The following is a 21,649-nucleotide window of genomic DNA, read 5'->3' as shown; positions in this document are numbered from 1 at the left end:
AGATTTAAAAATTCCCAGGGACATTTGGTTAACATTTTACTTCCAATGATTCTCAACTAGAGAGGAAACCACCTCCTGATGGGGAGTTTGGAAATGAATGGGCACATTTTTATAAACTGTCACAATGACTAGAGGACACTGTTATCATTTAATGGGTAGGGAGCAAAATACCTTACTGTCGAACTCAAGAAGACCATAGTACTCTGTTGAGAGACACTGATAAACTCTTGTGCCACATATGTTTCTCTGGCTCGCTGATTGTAAAGTTCCCAGCTGCCTGTCAAGAATGGTCACGGACCCTCTCTAGATTTTCCTCTCTACAGCACTATCTTTGTCCTGAACCTAGAGGAGATGACGGCTGTGCCTCTGCTAGTTGCACATTATTTCCCTGTTCTTCATGACTCCTCTGCAATTACATGGGGATATGTACATAATACCTGTATAAATCAGATCCTTGAGAAGACCTAGTTGGTGTGTGCTGTCATTTTTGTTTGAATCCTGACTCTTACGGCTATCTTTTCTACGTATCATTTGTCTCAAATATAGTTTCCTAGGGATCTTGTAATTCCAGATTGAGCTGCCCGATAAGTTACAAGAAGCTCTTGAATAAAGTGGTATCTTTTTGTTTGGTTGGTTTGGATATTAGTCTTTCAAAGGGTAAACTTGTCGCTTACTTTTGTAATTTAAGCAGACTGGATATTCTTGTCTTGTTGGTGGAGTGGCTTTTCCTTTCTGCTTGAAGGTGGTCCCAATAGTACTAAAGAGAAACATAGTTTCCTCATTAAGCAATGTATTAAAATATGTATGTTCAAAACATTCCTAAAAAATACTCAGTTAAGACTCCAACGTTCTATCACAGAGGACATGAAAAAGTCATTTTGAACCTAGGAAAAATTTAAGGTCAGATTTTTCTAGTCAATAATGCCAGTCATAAAAAAGTCAGCGTAGATGGGCATTGAATGAAAGAGGGAATAAAGCTTTGCTTTTCTTTGATGACTCAAGATCAGCAGAAACCCAGAGTTCCTATTTTGAACACTTTACAAACCCAACTATAAATGGAGACAGTGACTGAGCAACTGGGCTGATGACAGGCATGCTCTCTGCTGCAGCTGTAAAGTCTGCCCCAAGAAAACAGTTCAAAATTTGCGTATTTTGAAATTGAAAACCAATAACATTCATAAACAAAAAAGAATTAATATAGACCTAACCCTTAGAAGTAACGTTTTTCATAAGTTTCTTCTTTCAGTCTCTTTCTTGGTGAAGACACACACACACACACACACACACACACACACACACACTATTTAAACATCCTAAAGTCTTTGAATTAAAGCATCAGGGTACAATTTCGGGAGCCATTGCTTTCTTCTAGGAAATATCTCACTGCTAGAGCTCTCTTTGGAGATGAGAAAATTTTTCTCAACTTTATTATGAATTCCGTTGTGTACATGTGAGCATCTATCTGAATATTTTATATATTATCACTATATGTTTGAAAATAGCATATTTAGCTATATACATGTTTTTTTTCCTTTGCAGTTTTACGTGCCTTACATCACGGGAGGTGGAAGGGGTAAAGAATAGGAATTATTTTAAAGCATATTTATTTATGTTCTTCATGGTTCAAGAAAACTATGCCAACATTCTTCTGGCCCACATATTCAATTAAATACACAGTGAATCTTTTCTACTTACTGGATTATTTGGTGCTTCCAAGCATTTATTTTTGGCATTTCATTTCATTTTTGTTTTTACAGGAATTTTTGAAGTTTTATTGTGATTTAACGTTTTTATTTTGAAAATCAAGTACATTTTAAAAATTACTCTGCTGCAGCTGTAGTTTGCCCCCAAAAACAGATACTTCAAAATTCACATATTTTGAAAATAAAAATGAAGGTATAGAAATTTACATATACAGATTACTTATTTACCTGTGATTTGTTATATGTATATAAATATATTTATGCAATCATCTATAAATACAGATATGCAAATAGATGTTATTTTTTGAGACTTGAATTTCTGTAGCAAGCCTTTTTTTATGTGGTATTTTTCCATTAGTCATTTTCTAAGCATCTTCAACATGTAAAGCTCTGTGAGGTTAATAGGGGGAGGGTAGTATCCTAGGATGAATAGTATATGTCTCTCTGTCCCCCAATCTGGTAGAGAAGCTATGCATAATAGATTAGATCAAATAGATTTCTACATTTTCAATCAGAATTAGCTGTGCCCAGGAGATAAGAACAGACAAGGTGCACCCCTGTGTGTCTGCCCTCTCTCTCAGGGCAGGCCCTCCACTTCCCTTTTGTTTAAGTTAGGATAACATGTTACTGTTCTTCATGACCAATGTCATGAAGCTTTTCCTCTACGTTACTTCTTTTAGAGATTTTAGTTTCAGGCCTTTCTCATTTTTAAATCATTAACCCAGTTTTAGTAAATGATGTCAGATAAGAGTCCAATATCATTCTTTTGTATGTGTACTTCTAGTTTCCCTAACATCATCTATTGAAGAAATTGTCCTTAACTATCATCTATTCTTTGCCCCCTCATCAAAAATCAATTGACTGTATATGTGTGGATATATTTCTGGGCTCTCTGTTCTGTTCTTTTGGTCTATATATGTTGTTTTTCTTGCCAGTACCTTACTGTTTTGATTACTGTAGCTTTGTGATATATTTTGAAATTAGGAATTGTAATGCGTTCGGCTTTGTTCTTGGCTTCAAGATCAGTGTGGCTTTTTGTGGTCTTTTGTGGTTCCCTGTGAATTTTAGAATTATTTTTTCTATGTATGTAAAATCTCATTTAGGTATTTAGATAGGGATCTCACTGAATCTATAGATAACTTTGGGTGGGATATACATTCTAACAATATCAAGTCTTTCAACCTGTGAACACAGATGTTTATCCATTTGTTTGTGTCTTGTGTAATTTCTTTCATCAATGTTTAATAGTTTTCAGTATATAATCTTTCTCCTCAGATAACTTTTTTCTAAGATTTTTATGCCATTGTAAGTAGAATTTTTTCCTTTTTTTAATTTTCTGTTGTTCATTGGCAGTGCACAGATATACAACTGATTTTTTTGCTTGTCTGTGAACTCTTTGAAGGCAAGATCATGCCTTATTTGTATTCTACATGGCAATACATAAATAATAATTAGCAGTTATTAATATTTTTCATTTACTTATTTTTATCGAGTTTCGTTGGCAGTAATTTTTGCTTTCTTTCTTTTTTTCCTATTCTTCTTAGAGCTCCACTGGTTCAACAGCCTCTCCTCCAGTTTCGACCCCAGTCACAGGACACAAGAGAATGGTCATCCCGAACCAACCCCCTCTAACAGCAACCAAAAAGTCTACATTGAAACCACAGCCTGCACCTCAGGCTGGACCCATCCCTGTGGCTCCAATCGGAACACTCAAACCCCAACCTCAGCCAGTCCCAGCCTCCTACACCACAGCCTCCACTTCTTCAAGGCCTACCTTTAATGTGCAGGTGAAGTCAGCCCAGCCCAGCCCTCATTACATGGCTGCCCCTTCATCAGGACAAATTTATGGCTCAGGGCCCCAGAGCTATAACACTCAGCCAGTTCCCGTCTCTGGGCAGTGTCCACCTCCTTCAACACGGGCAGGCATGGATTATGCCTACATTCCACCACCAGGACTTCAACCTGAGCCTGGGTATGGGTATACCCCCAACCAGGGACGCTATTATGAAGGCTACTATGCAGCAGGGCCAGGTTATGGGGGCAGAAATGACTCTGATCCTGCCTATGGTCAACAAGGTCACCCAAATACCTGGAAACGGGAACCAGGGTACACTCCTCCTGGAGCAGGGAACCAGAACCCTCCTGGGATGTATCCAGTCACTGGTCCCAAGAAGACCTATATCACAGATCCTGTTTCAGCCCCCTGTGCACCACCATTGCAGTCAAAGGTAAGAAACTCAGTAACATAATGAGGAGAATACAGGGGTGCCTATCTTAGTCTGCCTTCCCCAGGAAGCAAAGCCTAAGGCAAAACTGTATGTGTTACTTTGATTTCACTAATAAATACAATCCCAGGGAAGGATGAGTAAAACCAGAGAGGAGAGAGAGACTATTTGGTGTATTACCAATATGGCCACTGTTTAGTATCAAATGGAATTGCTTGTTCAATCTCGAAGAATCATCTTCCAAAAGGCCACAGAAACTGTAGTATCTCAATAGAGAGAGAGAAAATAATTTATTTTTCACATCCTTCCCTATATTGGTTAAAACTTCTCTCTATTGTGTAGAAACTTCCCATACACTTTGCATTTGCTTGGATATTAAATAGGTCTGTAGCATCTCAAGCCTCAGCAAGGGTAGCTATCTACAGGTGAGACATGTGGAGGGCAAAACTGAGTTGAACTGTTGTTAGGCTGTGGCCCTGTGAAGCGATTATAACTCCCGCAATGTTGGTACCACAGCGGTTGCTGGGGCAGAGCAAGTGGCCAAGGACCCAAGAAATGGGTGAGGCCAAGCGGGTCTAAGATAATGCAAACACCTTGGATAGTTCCTCCTTTGAGAAGGGGCTGCAATATAATGCAACTTGTTTGTGACCCCTTATTTATTCATTTTACTAACCCTCCAGAAACAATCTTATGCTTCAGCCTTTAGCACTATTAAGCAATGTTTAAAAACTCCTTATGAGTGACAGTTACTTCTTATTTGATTTAATTGTCCGTATGTGAACCTTTGAAGTTAACACTCTCTGTTACTTCGTCTGAATAGGTAAGGTGTAATACTACACATGCCCACTCACCACAACTTCGATTTTTCATTAGTACTGGAACCAACACAATGTTGATTCCTCCCATTATAACCAGAGGAACCAATAAGAATAACTTAGAATGGGTGAAAATAGAGGAACTGGGCCAGTTTCCAGCCATTTGGGTTGGAAGAGTGCCCTTCTTTCTTTACAGTTAGAACTGTGAGAAATCATAAATTTGAGAGCCCCCAGTTAGCTAGAAGATCAATGGTAGTTTTGGGGGATGGATTGGGTAGAAGTTTGGACTGTATTTTTAAAAATTCTTTCCACATTTTTAACAAGATTGTCAATTTCAAGACAGATCTATTCGCATATTCAACATTATATCAAAAATTTCCTTATAGGGTGTTTACTAAACTGTTTTTCTTACAGGAAACTTGGCCGTATTAATGGTGTTCTATGTGAATTTCACATTCTATAGGGGAATAGAGCTCTTCCTGACAGTGGGGCCTGTGAAGAGCGGGAGAAATCCTATAGCCTTATGTGTGACCACTATATGAAATTGGCCAGCCATGATCCTTTTTCAATAGATAGATTCCAAATTAGAATTTTAAATGATTTTAAACATTACTCAGTTCTTGAAGTCTCTCTATGAAAAGAAATGTTATTACAGCTGTTTATTTCTTTTTAAAATAAATGTGTCCAAAATAGCCAGTCTGGACAGCCTTGCTCTTTGTTAATGTCACAGTATATTTGCATCAGTTCCTCCTGACCCAGACAAGGGGAGTCTGTTTTCAAAACAACCAGTTCAGAGAAACAGATTATTCAACTTAACCACACTTTTTGTTTTTAACAATTGCAACAGATTTACCTAGGGAAGATTACAGTAAAATAAGACTTTAGGCCAGAACAATTGCCGTCAAGGTTTAAGTTCAAATAGATAGGCGATTTTGCCCTGCCCAAAGCAGGGTGACTGAAAGGATGGCAGAGTGATGTTCCTGAAGGAATGACATGGTGTCTGCCTTGTTTGAGGATTGTGTTATCCCACATAGGAACCAGACATGAGAGAAAGCAAAACTGTGTGTCTTGACGAGACTCACCTGGTGAGAAGTACTGAGCTAGTCTTCAGGTGTTGTTTTCTCACTAAGTCACTGGGTACTCTGGCCAGCCTCTCTTCAGCATTTGGAACCCATCCATTGGTGTAGGAAAAAGAATCAGCCCCCACTGCTAGAACTGGATCTAAAATGCTGGGTCCAGCCACTTCCTTAACATTTGGCCTGTCCTCACCGACCGACCCAGGCAGATGGAATGAATTTTTACAAACCACTCATCAGAAAACATGGAACTTTATTTTGCTTCTTATTTGAGCAAGGTAGTTATTCAAGATGTTCTATTAGATGATTACAGATTTGGGGTATCAGTAGATTTTATGTTATTTTTAAAATTTTTGATATATTTGTTTTTCAACAGTTTCATGTGTTTTCACATCATACTCAGTTGTGCATTTTAAAAATGAAAATTAAACCATGTACTTTTCACTCTGATTATTAAGAGTGGTTAGAGGTTGATATTTAGCCATCTGTCTGTCTGTGCTTTGGGAAAGGGGAAAGAGGCTGAAGAAGCTATGGATAAATTCTGGGCGCGTTGTGAGGGCATTGGCTGATGAAGGGGTGGGTTCCTTCACAGTTGGCCTTTGAGCAAAACACTACAGTATTCTACTGCACCTGTGCACAGAGGACCTTATTGTCCTTATATTGACTGTTTGGCTTAATTATGTGACTACGGGCATGAGAAATGAGCTCCAAATTCTTATCCCACTTCTTTCCTTGACATTCCTCTTCCAGTTTGAGGAAAACCTCTAGACCTCTTTATGTCACGCTTCAAACCTCAGTAAAGTAGAACATCATCTTTACTAATTAATTAATGATTGCAAAAGACTTGGAAGTTTCCAAGGGCTGAATAATTGCCAAGTGAAGACTGTTCAGCTTTCCACTGGCTTTCATTTATTTAAAAATTTTTTTAGTCACTGATGGAAAACTTACCCTCATGTCTGAAAACAATTATACTTTATTACATTGAGTATTTCTGGGGAGTTTGGCATTTAACCCATTAAGGAAAAAGTTTAAAAGATGAAATAAATAAATCTCCCCTATATTCGAGATGAGCTGCTTTAGTTTTCCTATATCAGGATAGTATAAAAAGAGGAATATGATATAGTAAAAAAGAGGAGAGACAAGATGGGGAAATGGAGAAAGGAAAGAAAGAATGAAAAGGAAGAAATGAAGAAAGGAAAGAGAATGAGAACCTGCAAGGCTTAGGGGATCATGATTGTATTTATGTTCCCATAATGCACTGAGCAGTGAATTTGCATGCCACAGTGGACCACACTGTACTTCCTACACCATCTGAGCTGAGTTCCTTGGAAAATACTGTTATAAATAAGTCTTTATAAGGCAGAAATGTTCTCTTCTCACTGGAAATCCTCTTAAAGATGCAGTGGAATCTCTTCTCTTTGCCGATTTATAAAAGCTAATGTTAGCTACATCTTGCCATGTGGTTCACAGAACTCGTGTCCTGTGCGTTATATATATCCCTGTGAGTTGGGATCCACGTGTTCTCCAGTATTTAGATAAAGTGGCTCAGCTTGAAAGTTCCAGAGCCAGGACCTGGAAGCTAGTCACAACTCTCAGGTCTAAAGTGACCAGGCAACTTTAGCCTCCACTTATCATGAAAACTCATCTCCATCAGCCTCAGCTATTAAAGGGACAGGTATTTGCTGCATAGTGTGGGGAAGTGCTGGGGCTGTGCATCCCAGGGAAGCTGGATAATCTTGTCCCAATTAGTGTAGAAGTTACGTTAAATTCTGAAACCATCTACTATTAAAATTTCCTTGGAAAATATTTGAGGAAAATGAGACCTTGGAGGTCAACTAACCATCTTTCTGTAAATCGAAAAGTTTTCTTTTCCAGAATTAGAACAGATTGTTGCTTTTCATTTGGATTTCAAGTTTGGGGCATATTTTATGGTTCAGCGAAGAGTGTAGAGGTAATGAAGTGATCTTGGCCCACTGCAACCTCCACCTCCTGGGTTCAAGTGATTTTCCTGCCTCAACCTACCAAGTAGCTGGGATTACAGGCACCTGCCACCACACTGGGCTAACTTTTTATATCTTTAGTAGAGACAGGGTTTCACCATGTTGGCCAGGCTGGTCTCAAACTCCTGACCCCAGGTGATCTACCTGCTTCGACCTCCCAAAGTGCTGGGATTATAGGTGTGAGCACCATGCCCAGGCTATTTTAATTTTTGAAAAGAGAAAGTTATATACATTGGTTGCACTGTAAAGAATTGTTGGCATTTGGAAAGAGTTATCCATATGGTTATCACTGTGTTTATTATCTCTCAATTCTAGGATCAGAGAAAGAAAATGGAAGAGATGATTAGGGTGGGCAGAGGAATGAACGCAGATAGATCCCTCAAGTCAGTAGCTAACACCAGAATACATGTGAAGATGAGAATGGTAGATATTGCTTGAGGCCAGTGACTGTAATATTAGTAATTCCTCTTTATACAGCCTTTTTAGTTTCCAGAGCACTTTGGAGAGCTCACAAAATCAATGATTATTAAGCCCAAGTAGAGGTCTTTGTCTTTCTTTTTCTGATGAGGATTCAAAAGCCCAGTGATGAGAGCCACTCACTTAACGTCATATGTCAAATTCATCGGAGAGCCACAGCTCCGAGTCAGGTCTTCTAAAGATCGTTCCCGTGCTTTGACCATGGCAAGTGACTGAATGTTGGTATGCTTTGGATGGCAGAGCTTCTCATCAGCACCAGTGTACATGCCTCCCCTGTGACCCTTATTACACGTAGAGATTAAAGTGGGCTTAGGCAGTCATCATGGCCTTTGGATAAGATCAGCAGTTGGAGGGGAAGCACCCATTAAATCCCTGCCTGGCACCCAGGCCTGGTGTCTTGAAGCTATACTTCCCCATCTCCATCACCCAGATAAAATTTGTCCCAAGGTTTTTTCTACCTACACTAAGTACTTACTATGGAGTTCAGTCATCCCCATTTGTCACTTGAACCATTGAAATGGGTTCTTACTTAGGGTTTCCTCCCCCAGTCATCTCCGTACCCATACATCCTACATGTAATACCAGATTAATCTTTCTGTGGTATCTTATCATTAATTGCCTTATGCAAAAACCTTAACAAGTTCCCAACTAGTTACAGAATACATTGAAACCCCAAACTGGATTTTCAGTTTTATCTCCCCCTGTATCCTGGATTCCAGCTGATAATTACATTTTTAGTTAATTCTCATCTCTATGGCTTTGCTCACCAAGCTCCTTCTTCGCAGTCCTTCCCCAAATAAAATCTACACATCTAAGAGTGACCCATTAAGACCCAGCTACAGTGTTAATTTCTCCCATAAGGCTTTCTCCTCTTCCTAAAATCTAGTTGTGTGTTATTTCACCCTCTCTTTTAGATGTTTTTACATTCTTACTGTACTAGAGTCATTTGTGTTCCTGTCTCCTATCAACCGGTGCCCAAGCATATGTTAGACTAAGTTTTAGGAGATAGAGATGATATCTGAACAAACCCTGTGTCTCCTGGAGTAAGTAGCACAGAACCTAATATATGGTTGTTGAATGAATATGTTTGAAGAAACTTTGTTTTTTGTCCTTCTAAAATCAGGTCTAAATCTGCTTTAGAACTTAGCAGATTGCTCAGCAAAACACTGAAACCAAAATCTATTTCTGCTAAACAACTTACTTACCTCAGTAACATGAGAATTGTCACACAAGCAACTCAATATTCAAAGTAGCTAAATAATTTTTCAGGTTCACTCTTGCTCTAATATTTTAAGTTTCTTTATATTATTGTTTGAAGAGTAGATGATTTTGGTGAAGGTCAGTTTCTCACTTTCATCTTCTATATTCTTGTTTTTTAAGATGTTTTGTGCCTTGCTGTGATCACAAAGATTTTATTCTGTTTTATTTAAGATGAGTTACAATGTAAACTTAGGTTTGTGATTCAAGTTAATTTTTGTATATTGTGTGAGTTGTGTCAAACTTCTTTTTTTTTTTTTTTTTTTTTTTTGCATTGGACTATTCCCATTTTTTCCCACACGCTTTTTTGAAATCTCTTTTTTCCCATTGAATTACCTAGATACCTTTGACAAAAGTCATTTGATGTCAAGAATGATACTTTCTAGATTTTCTTCTAGGATCTGTATAGTTTTAGGTTTTACATTTATGTCTTTAATTCATCTGGAGTTGATCATTGTATATGGTGAAAGGTAAGGGTTCAATTTCAATTTTCTGCATGTGACTAGCCGGTTATCCCGGCAGCATTTATTGAATAGAGAGTTCTTTCTCCATGGCTTGTTTTTGTTGGCTTTGTCATAGATTAGATGATTGTAGGTGTGTGGCTTTATTTTTGAGTCCTTTAACTCTGACATCAGCCTAGTCAAAGACTTTATGACAAACACTCCAAAAGCAATTGCAACAAAAACAAAAATTGACAAGTGAGACCTAGTTAAAGAGCTGCATGGCAGAAGAAACTGTCAACAGAGTGACAGACAGCCTATAGAATGGGAGAAAACATTTGCAAACTATGCATCTGACGAAAGTCTAATATCCAGAATCTGTAAGGAACTCAAACAATCAACAAGCAGCAAACAACCAGCCCCATTAAAAAGTGAGCAAAGGACATGAACAGTCACTTTTGAACAGAAGACAAAAAAAAAAGAAAGAAAAGACATACAAACAGCCAACAACCATATGGAAAAGTGCTCAACATCACTAGTCATTAGGTAAATGCAAATCAAAGTCACAATGAGAGAGTATCTCACACCAGTCAGAATGGCTATTGTTAATTTTTTTTTTTTTTTTTTTTTTTGAGACGGAGTCTCGCTCTGCCGCCCAGGCTGGAGTGCTGTGGCCAGATCTCAGCTCACTGCAAGCTCCGCCTCCCGGGTTCACGCCATTCTCCTGCCTCAGCCTCCTGAGTAGCTGGGACTACAGGCGCCCACCACCTCGCCCGGCTAATTTTTTTGTACTTTTTTTAGTAGAGACGGGGTTTCACCGTGTTAGCCAGGATGGTCTCGATCTCCTGACCTCGTGATCTGCCCATCTCGGCCTCCCAAAGTGCTGGGATTACAGGCTTGAGCCACTACGCCTGGCCAAATTTTTTTTTTTTTTAATAACAAATTCTGGTAAGGTTGTGGAGAAAAGGGAACACTTATACACTGCTGGTTGGAATGTAAATTAGTTAAGCCACTGTGGAAAACAGTCTGGAGATTTCTCAAAGAAGTTAAAATAAAATTACCATTTGACTCAGCAATTCCACTACTGGGTATATATCCAAAGTAATGTAAATCATTCTACCATAAAGACACACATGAATGTCTATGTTAATCGTAGCACTATTTGCCATAGCAAAGACATGGAATCAACCTAGATGTCTGTCAATGGTAGACTGGATTTTAAAAAGTGTGGTGCATGTTCAACATGGAATACTACACAGCCATAAATAAGAAGGAGATCATGGCCTTTGAAACAACGTGTATAGAACTGGAACTCAAAATCCTAATCTAATTAATTTAGGAATGGAAAACCAAATACCACATGTTCTCATTTAGAAGTGCTAGCTAAACATTGAGTACACGTAGACACAAAGGAGGGAACAGTAGACACTGGCACCTATTTGAGGGTGGAGAGTGGGAGGAGGATGAGGATTGAAAAACGACGTATCAGGTAGTATGCTGATTAACTAGTTGACAAAATTATCTGTACACCAAACCCCCGGGATGTGCAATTTACCCATTTAATAAACCTGCACATATACCCTTTGAACCTAAAATAAAAGTTGGAACGAGAAAAAAAACATCAATTTGGCTATATATCCATATATGTTTGGGCCTTGCTAGACTCTATTCTTTTCCATTAATTTATATATCTCTCCTTATGCCAGTGCCACACTGTCTTGATCACCTACTTTTTTTTTTTAAGTTCCAGGATACATGTACAAAATGTGAAGGTTTGTTACATAGGTATATGTGTGCTATGGTGGTTTGCTGCAGCTGTTGACCCACCTCTAGCATCCCTCCCTTCGTCCCCCACCCTCTAAGAGACCCCAGTGTGTGATATTCGCTTCCCTGTGTCCATGTATTCTTACTGTTCAACTCTCACCTATGAGTAAGAACATAGAGTGTTTGGTTTTCTGTTCCTGTGTTAGTGTGCTGAGACTGAGGCCTTCCCACTTCATCCACTTCCCACTTCAAAACATGAACCCACCCTTTTTTATGGCTGCATAGTATTCCATGGTGTAAATGTGCCATATTTTCTTTATCCAGTCTATCATTGATGGGCATTTGTGTTGGTTCCAAGTCTTTGCTATTGTAAATAGTGCTGCATTAAAAATACATGTGCATGTGTCTTTATAGTAGAATTATTTATAATCATTTGGGTATATACCCAGTAATTGGATTGCTAGGTCAAATGGTATTTCTAGTTCTAGATCCTTGAGGAATTGCCACACTATCTTCCACAATGGTTGAACTAATTTACATTCCCACCAATAGTGTAAAAGCTTTCTATTTCTCTGCAGCCTCGCCAGCATCTGTTGTTTCCTGACTTTTTAACAGGTGTCCTGTCATCAGATAGAACTTTTTTCCCCCTTTTTAAAGTCAGCAAGCCTCATTGTTACAGCTCTCCTGTCTGCCCAGTTTGGTTACAACAGTTTTGCAAATCCTTTCCTATACCTTTCCAGCTGAAGATAAGCACTTCCTACTATATTTCCATGTCTTGGTTTAAACATTTGCCTTTGTTTTAACCTTTTACCATTTCTGCTTTATATTGGTAGATAATCTCACCCCCAAATACATAGACTATGAACTCCTTCAGAGCAAGCTCATTTTTTTCTGTTGTTCTTTGTGTCGTTTTTTCCCTATCCACCTCCAAATCTTACCCCACATTTCTGAAAATAGCACCCAAAGCAATAGCTCTCACCTTTGGGAGTACTTAGTACATTTTTTAAAAGTGAATGTATTGTACAGCCTGGACCACCATAACAAAAATACATGGACTGAGTGGCTTAAATAGCAGAGATTTATTTCCTTATAGATTGAGGCTGGAAGTCCGAGATCAGGGTGTTAGCATGGTGGGGTTCTGCTGAGGACCGTCTTCCTGCCTTACAGATAGCCACATTCTCACTGTGTCCTTACATGGTGTGTGTGGGGAGGGAGCAAGCCCGCTGAGTGTCTTTTCTTGTAAGGTCACTATACCATCATGAGGGCCCCACCCTTATGACCTCATCTAAGCTTAATTATTTCTCAAAGGTCCCATCTACACATACTATCACTTTGGGGTTAAGGCTTCAACATATAAATTTATAAATGGACTCAATTTACTCCATAGCAATAAATTAGGCCTTTTGGCTATAGATCTGTAAGTGCATAATTGGCACTGATTGGTGGAATGCAGATCAGAATAGCCTATGTTACTAGAAACATATGTATGTAGAAACTACATGCTTAGTTATTTAACAGAGGTTTATTGAACTTTGTGTTGGCTTTGAAGAATTTTCCTAGACACTCAGTAGGGCCCTATTAGCATTTAAGACATTGTACAGCTCAGGTGCATTTTCCTTTAAGGATACATTTAACCTGCCAGATGTCATCTCATTTTTAAGACCAGAGAAAAAGAGAGCAGCATCTGTTATTTCTTGACTTTTTAATAATAGCCATTCTGACTGGTGTGAGAGATGGTATCTCATTGTTGTTTTGATTTGCATTCCTCTAATGATCAGTGATTTTGAGCTTTTTTTCATATGTTTGTTGACTGCATAAATGTCTTATTTTGAGAAGTGTCTGTTCATATCCTTTGCCTGCTTTTTGATGAGGTATTTTTTGTTTGTTTGTTTCTTGTAAATTTGTTTAAGTTCCTGTATATTCTCGATATTAGACCTGTGTCAGATGGGTAGATTACAAAAATTTTCTCCCATTCTGTAGGTTGCTTATTCACTCTGATGATAGTTTCTTTTGCAAAAGCTCTTTACTTTAATTAGATCTCATTTGTCCATTTTGGCTTTTGTTGCAATTGCTTTTGGCGTTTTCATCATGAAGTTGTTGCCTGTGCCTGTCTCCTGAATGGTGTTGCCTAAGTTTTCTTCTAGGGTTTTTATGCTTGCTTTTGGGTTTTACATTTAAGTATTTAATCCATCTTGAGTTAATTTTTGTATAAGGTATAAGGAAGTGGTCCAGTTTTAGTTTTCTGCATACGGCAGACTAAAACTTCTGAGTAGTATTTCTGGGACATAACATATATTTAACATTATTTGAAGCCCAAGATTCAGTCAACATTGCTATAACAGTTAAGGAGTTGAAACTGTGCGTACCCTAAATCTGAATTCAAGATAAGAGGCCCCTTGTTATTCAGTCTTTATAAGTGTTTGATATATTTATGCCTCCTCAAATATGACACCATCTTTTTTTTTAATTCACATTTAGGGATGATTGTTAAAACAAGAAGGATAAGATATAAGTGTGGTAGTTGTTTTATTTATGGATTTATCAGTTAGCTGTTACTTATTTTTTGTGGTTCATAATGCAATTTTAACATAAGTCTGAATAAGTTTACTATAGATTATATTAGTAGTCTTTACCAGAGGAAACCATGCTTTTTAATTTTTTTTCTTTTTCTTTGAGACAGAGTGTCACTCTTGTTGCCCAGGCTGGAGTACAGTGATGCAAACTGGGCTCACTGCAACCTCTGCCTCCCAGGTTCAAGCGATTCTCCTGCCTCAGCCTCCCAAGTAGCTGGGATTACAGGCGTCTGCCACCAGGCCCAGCTAATTTTTGTGTTTTTGGTAGAGATAGAGTTTTACCACGTTGGCTAGGCTGGTCTCGAACTCCTGACCTCAGGTTATTCACCCACCTTGGCCTCCCAAAGTACTGGGATCGCAGGCGTGAGCCACTGCACCCAGCCGGAAACCATACTTTTTAATCCTCCTGCCCACCCCATCCAAAGCACACAAAATACTAGTTAAGGAAGCTACTAGAAGACAACTGAGGCTGGTCGTCTCCGCAGGGGCAGAAAAATAGGAATGGGAGAGGAGTTCAGGAAGGCAGCCCAGAGAATATGAAGTAGGACCCAGCACACGACAGCCTGTGGGCCAAATGTCACTTCCCACCTGATTTTGTAAATAATGTTTGCTTGAAACACAGCCATGCTAGCTTCATTCCATATTATCAATGGCTGCTCTCACACAACAACAGTAGAAATGAGAAGATGCAACAGAGACCGTATGGCCTACAGATATTAAAACATTTTCTGTATGTCTCTTTACGGAAAAACATTGTTGACTGCTGGTCAAAAATATGGGAAGAACTTCATGAAATTTAGATTCTTATTAAAAGTTCTTGAATATCCCTGAACTATGTAATATTATTTCTTGTCCAGCAGATCCTGAATCTTAAATTAAAAGTTGTTGTGACAGGCCGGGCGCAGTGACTCATAACTGTAATCCCAGCACTTTGGGAGGCCGAGGCGGGCGGATCACCTGAGGTCAGGAGTTCGAAAGCAACCTGACCAACATGGAGAAACCCTGGCTCTACTGAAAATACAAAATTAGCTGGGTGTGGTGGCGCATGCCTGTAATCCCAGGTACAAGGGAGGCTGAGGCAGGAGAATCGCTTGAACCCGGGAGGCGGAGGTTGCGGTGAGCCGAGATTGCGCCATTGCACTCCAGCCTGGGCAACAAGAGTGAAACTTCCATCTAAAAAACAAAAACAAACAAACAAACAAAAGAAGTTGTTATGACAGTAAGTGGAAATTTTCAGGGAAAGAAGAACAGAATATCAAAATCAACAATTAACATGCTATGTGCAGAATAGGTTCTATATCCCTCCTTTTTTTCCCACCCTAGTGAACTCTTATTTAAACTTCAAGATCTATCTCTAATATTAACTTTTGAAGAAGTTTGACCATTCTTCCAGTTCTCACATACTATTAGTTTATCTTTTCTCATTCATGATTTACTACAATATGCACCTCATTCAGCATTTTTATATAATAACATTTTTAAGACAATTTGCATACAATATAATTCACCCATTTAAATACACAATTAAATTATTTTAGTACATTCACAGTATATTTTACTGTATTCTTAAATATAGTGTATGTGCATTCCTTATCACAATCAATTTCTTTACACCAGGAAGAAACTCCATACCAATGAGCAGTGACTTTTCTTTTTCCCCAAACCCTCTAAGTCCAGGTAACCATGAATTTAATGTCTGTATCTATAGATTTAACAATTTTGGACATTTAGAATAATACAATACATAGTCTTTTGTTACTGGATTCTTAGTATAATATTTTCAAATTCTGTTCATGTTAGAGCATATGTGATTGCTGTATTCCTTTTTATTGCTGAATAATATTCCATTGTATGAATACATCACATTATATTTATATTTTCATCAATTGATGGGCATTTGAGGTTTTTCTATCTTTTGGCTATTATAAATAATGCTTCTATCAATATATGAGTAGACATATGTTTTCAGTTTTCTGGGGTATACACCTAACAGTGGGATTGCTGAGACACATGGTAATTTAATGTTCAACATTTTGAGGAACTGCTGACATGCTTTCCAACGGGGCTACCTCATTGTCCATTCCCACCTGCAGGGCATGAGGATCTCATTTTGTCTGCAGCCTCCCACCACATTTGATTTTATTCGAATTATGTGTCTATCTTTCCAATACAAATCCATGTTCTTCAAGAGTGGAAACCATGTCTGCTTCAGTTTTGTTTCCGTATGCCGAACATAGTACATTGCATGCATCAGGCACTCATGAATAAATGGAAGAGTCAACCAACATGTGAAATAACATCTGCTGAGTTGACATGGAACCACACAGAGTTCCTATTATCCGGAGTGGTTGGGTTGATGGGTGCAGAAAACCACCATGACACGTGTATATCTATGTTAACAAACCTGCACGTTCTGCACATGTACCCCAGAACTTAAATTTTTTTAAAAAAGCAATTTTATTCCAAAAAAACAAACAAACAAAAAAAAAAGAGTTGTTTATGTGGGCTTAAATAGCTGTGCTTTTATAGATGTTCTTTTTTTTTAATTTTAGCTTTTATTTTAGATACAGGGGATACATGTGTGGGATTGCTACATGGGTAATTGGACCCAGGTAGTACGCATAATATCCAATAGGTAATTTTTCAGCCCATGCCCTCTCCCTTCCTCCCCATCTGGTAATCTGCAGTGTCTGCTATTCTCAAGTTCATGTCCATGTGTGTTCAGGGTTTAGCTCACACTTATAAGTGAGAACATGTGGTATTTGGCTTTCTCTCCCTGCATCAATTTGCTTAGGATTATGGCCTCTAGCTCCAGCTATGTTGCTACAAAGGACATGATTTCATTATTTTTTATGACTGCACAGTATTTCATAGTATGTATGTACCTCATTTTTTAAAATCTAGTCCACCATTTCCAGCTATATTCTTCATCTTTCTACCATTCACATCCTAGTGTGTGTAACCAATAAATTAGTATTCATGTAGAGGAACTCTTTTTTTTTTTTTTTTTTTTTTTTTTTTTTGAGATGGGGTCTCATTCGGTCACCCAGTTTGGATTGCAGTGGTGCAGTCTTGGCTTGCTGTAACCTCCACCTCTGGGTTCAAGTGATTCTCCTGCCTCAGCCTCCCAAGTAGCCGGGATTACAGGCATGCACCACCACACCAAGCTAATTTTTGTATTTTTAGTAGAGATGAGGTTTCTCATTGTTAGCCAGGCTGGTCTCAAACTCCTGACCCCAGGTGATCCACCCGCTTTGGCCACCCAAAGTGCTGGGATTACAGGCTGGGATTACACCACTATTTTTCATGGCATTTTAGTGGTTAAAAACTGAATGCTCTAAAGTCAGGGGTGGCATGGGCACAGGTGAAAGATGAAAGTTTTATCTGTTTCTATTTCTACGATGAAATCAATTGGGTTAACAAGAGCATTCTTCTAAGCAGCTAGAGATCATGCTGGTCTCATCCAGCCATCACCCAGATGGCAATACAACCAGTAAAAGGCAGATAATGGTATCTGTTTTTGCAGACTTTATGTTCACACCGGTGTCACTCAACTTAACCTGGACTCTTCTCATCAGCTTGGTATTTCCTCACTTTCCTCTTTCTACCCTTTTCAAGTTATATCTGTGCCTTGAAATGATTTACCCAATACTCGGTATTCTCTTCATGTTCATTAATAGGCTCATTTTCCAGAACTAATATTGGGGCATCTTAAGGACATTTTACATAGCACATGAGCAGCTTACAACATAATTCTGTCTAGTTGGGACATATGTCATTTAGCCAAGCACATATTAGTTTCATAGTAATTTCTAGGGGAAAAAATGTGGAGGAAATATGTGGTTTTCGTTATACTTGCAATGTTACTATATTACTGCTTTCTTTAAGTTTTGATTTCAATAAATACCTAACATATATTTTCAGATGCCGAAGGACATACAATGATGAACAAAAACTTAGCTCGTCCTCAAAATCAGATATGTATTATTGGTGATGCTGGACTCCACCCACTCATAGATGTTTTTCATTATTGTGAAGTATTATTTTTTTGAAAAAGAAAGCTGGGCCAGGCACAGTGGCTCACACCTGTAATCCCAGCACTTTGGGAGACCAAGACAGGCAGATCATGAGGTCAGGAGTTCAAGACCAGCCTGACCAACATGGTGAAACCCTGTCTCTACTAAAAATACAAAAATTAGCCAGGAGTGGTGGCGTGTGCCTATAATTCCAGCTACTCAGGAGGCTGAGGCAGGGGAATTGCCTGAACCTGGGAGGCGGAGGTTGCAGTGAGCCCAGATGGTAGCACTGCACTCCAGCCTGGGCGACATCAAAAAAAAAGATTCCATCAAAAAAAAAAAAAAAAAAAAAAAGCTAACATCTTCCCTTTTTAAGGAAATAGACATTGTCCCCATGATTAGATATGTATGGATGACTAGATCATGTAAAACAAAAATTGCATAAATGCTTAAAGAGTGGCTCTTAGTGTAAATGCTAGAAAGCACCCAATTAGTTATTATTTCTTCTATGTGATGCCTTCGTGTACACTGGTTCATATGACTTCAAAAAGTCTATGAAGATACTATTTTTTTTTTTTTTTTTTTTTTTTGAGAGAGAGAGAGAGTCTCACTCTGTCTCCCAGGCTGGGGTGCAGTGGCACAATCTTGGCTCACTTCAACCTCTGCCTCCCAGGTTCCAGTGATTCTCCTGCCTCAGCCTCCTGAGTAGCTGGGATTACAGGTATGTGCCACCATAACCAGCTAATTTTTGTATTTTTAATAGAGACAGGGTTTCAACATGTTGGCCAGACAGGTCTCGAACTCCTAACCTCAGGTGACCCACCCGCCTTGGCCTCCCAAAGTGCTGGGATTACAGGCACAAGCCTCTGTGCCCGGCTGAAGATACTATAAACATCTTGATTTTTTAATGAGTCAGAAACTGAGAAAGGGAAAATATTACTTGCTGAAGACTGCATGCCCCAAGTTTATACCCATTAAACTACACTGCCTCTTTGTGAAAGTACGTTTTAAAAAATTCTCGCTGCTGTGCAGCAACTCAACTTTAAGTCTTAAATGTAGTTATCTTTATATCTTGAGCAGGACATATATGTAAGCTGCTAAGGATACTCCTTAACATGAGGCCATTGGGCCAGTGTCTGCCAGACAATTCTCCTAGTTGTTTCTCTAATGCAGAGTTTCAGGTCATCTCTTCCTTTTTCATCTTCTAGCCTGCCCTGGCCAAGTACTTATGAATCAACCGGCAGGGCGAGGGGTGTGATTGGTGGGCTATAGGTTAGAATTAAGCAGAATATCAAAAATTTTAGCCAATAACATTGAACCTCAAATTGGAAAGTACTGCCGAGTTCTGATAGATGCAAGACAAGCTGAAGACCTCAGCTCCATTGTTCTGCATCAGCACAATATGTCCTAGTGAGAAGGAAAGACGTAGCAAAACTAAAAATGACCCACTTTTCAAGAGCGATGTCTTTTCACCCAAACTTGTGAACTGCTGGCCGATTGTCAGGAGTAACACTGTTTTGTACATTTGCATTAAAAGAAATTATATCACTGTTGAAGAGCTGATCAGAAAAAAAGGGTATAGGAAAAAGGAAATGTTAAAATAAGCTGTAAAATCCAGCCCAGTTTATATCTGGAGTTTAGAGACAGTCTAACAAAATGAATGTTCCATTTACTAATCACATTTGCCATTTATTCAAAACAAACGTGGCTTGAGAGAGGATTAAATAAACATCCAAAAACTGTCATTCTTGAAACCTTTGGATAGAACATTGAGTTGCATTCCTACAGGAGAAGTGCCAAGTGAGTGAGCCTAGTCCAAGTTTGTTTAGAAAGCCTTATTTGGGAGAACCATGGAAGTGTGAACTTGATCATGTGAAAAGCCCAGAACTGTTCAGCCTTCTGTGGTAGTTCTATGAGTTCTAATACCAGACTATTAATAGGGAGTCAAGTAAAAATATCCTTCCTTCCCCTCCCTCCTTCCCTTCCCTTCCCTTTCTCTTCCCTTTCCCTTTCCCTTCCCTTTCCCTTTCCCTTCCCTTCCCTTCCCTTTCCCTTCCCTTCCCTTCCCCTTCCCCTTCTCCTTCCTTCCTTCCTTCCTTCCTTTTCTCTCTTCTTTAGTGTTCTGAGAAGAATCTACAGTGACTCCACAGATAAGGATTCAAATATTTTCTTCCTTCCTTCCTTCCTTTCTTCCTTCCTTCCTTCCTTCCTTCCTTCCTTCCTTCTCTTTCTCTCTTCTTTAGTGTTCTGAGAAGAATCTACAGTGACTCCACAGATAAGGATTCAAATATTTTCTTCCTTCCTTCCTTCCTTCCTTCCTTCCTTCCTTCCTTCCTTCCTTCCTTCCTTCCTTCCTTCTTTCTCTCTTCTTTAGTGTTCTGAGAAGAATCTACAGTGACTCCACAGATAAGGATTCAAATATTTTTCCTCCTTCCTTCCTTCCTTCCTTCCTTCCTTCCTTCCTTCCTCCTTTTCTTTCTTTTCTAACCACATGATTTCTATTTCCTTTAGCAAGATGTTCTCATGTGAGAGAAGTCTTAAGTTTCTATATTCCTTTATTCTTAGTGTTAGCATTTCCTATTAAAGACAGATGTCCAGTTTTCTATTTTAAGGGTTAACTAATTTCAAAGTCATAAAAAAGCCCTAGAAATTAAGACATAACTTTGTCAATAACCTTCTAGAACATAATAGCTACCCTAAAATATTTGTTCAATGATGGGAAATTCATTGATATTTAGACCTTCAGAGATGAGATAAATATGTTGCCTTTGCTTTTCAAAGATGCCATCTTGCCCATTCATAAGAAAACTAAGACCCACAGAATGAGTACCCAAGGCCTCACAGTATAATTAGGACTTAAAAAACATTCATAAAACCTCTGGTATTGGGATATTTAAGAGAATTTTATGTGTACATTGATAGATACTTTATCACTGTCTTTGATAAAATAACAGTAAAAACATTTTAATGGGACCCGTTTTTATAACCATTGTGAATTTGGTCCTCAAAAAAGAACTCATTGAGATGATGAGATAATGCATATTCATCCCTTTTACAGATGATGAAACATTTTGGAGACGGCAAGTCAGGTTTCCAGTTTTTCATTCTACATAGATCATTGAATCTTTGTCCCTTGTATACAAAATCAACAATATGAAATGCGTGGAACTTGAAATGATAGTTTCCAACTTTTCTGTCTACAGAATGCCCATTTCCAGTTGCTTAACATTTAGATTGATAAATATGAAATTCATTAAACAGGAAACTGAATAAAAGACCTGGGCTGATATTTAGGTATTACTT

The 21,649-nt window shown here is 38.6% G+C and overlaps 1 protein-coding gene across 1 annotated transcript in view; it reads left to right on the top strand.

Moving 5' to 3' along the window:
- Nucleotides 1-21,649, top strand: part of LPP (LIM domain containing preferred translocation partner in lipoma) — a 670,645-nt gene that overhangs the window by 378,657 nt on the left and 270,339 nt on the right. The window contains exon 7 of the mRNA XM_030932348.1: nucleotides 3,248-3,931. Coding sequence (XP_030788208.1) covers nucleotides 3,248-3,931 — 684 coding nt within the window. The remainder of the gene's footprint in view (nucleotides 1-3,247; nucleotides 3,932-21,649) is intronic.

Source organism: Rhinopithecus roxellana, chromosome 1 (assembly GCF_007565055.1).
Source record: "Rhinopithecus roxellana isolate Shanxi Qingling chromosome 1, ASM756505v1, whole genome shotgun sequence".
NCBI lineage: Eukaryota > Metazoa > Chordata > Mammalia > Primates > Cercopithecidae > Rhinopithecus > Rhinopithecus roxellana.
The sequence above is the reverse complement of the archived record's forward strand: the minus strand, read 5'-3'. Positions and strand labels throughout refer to the sequence as shown.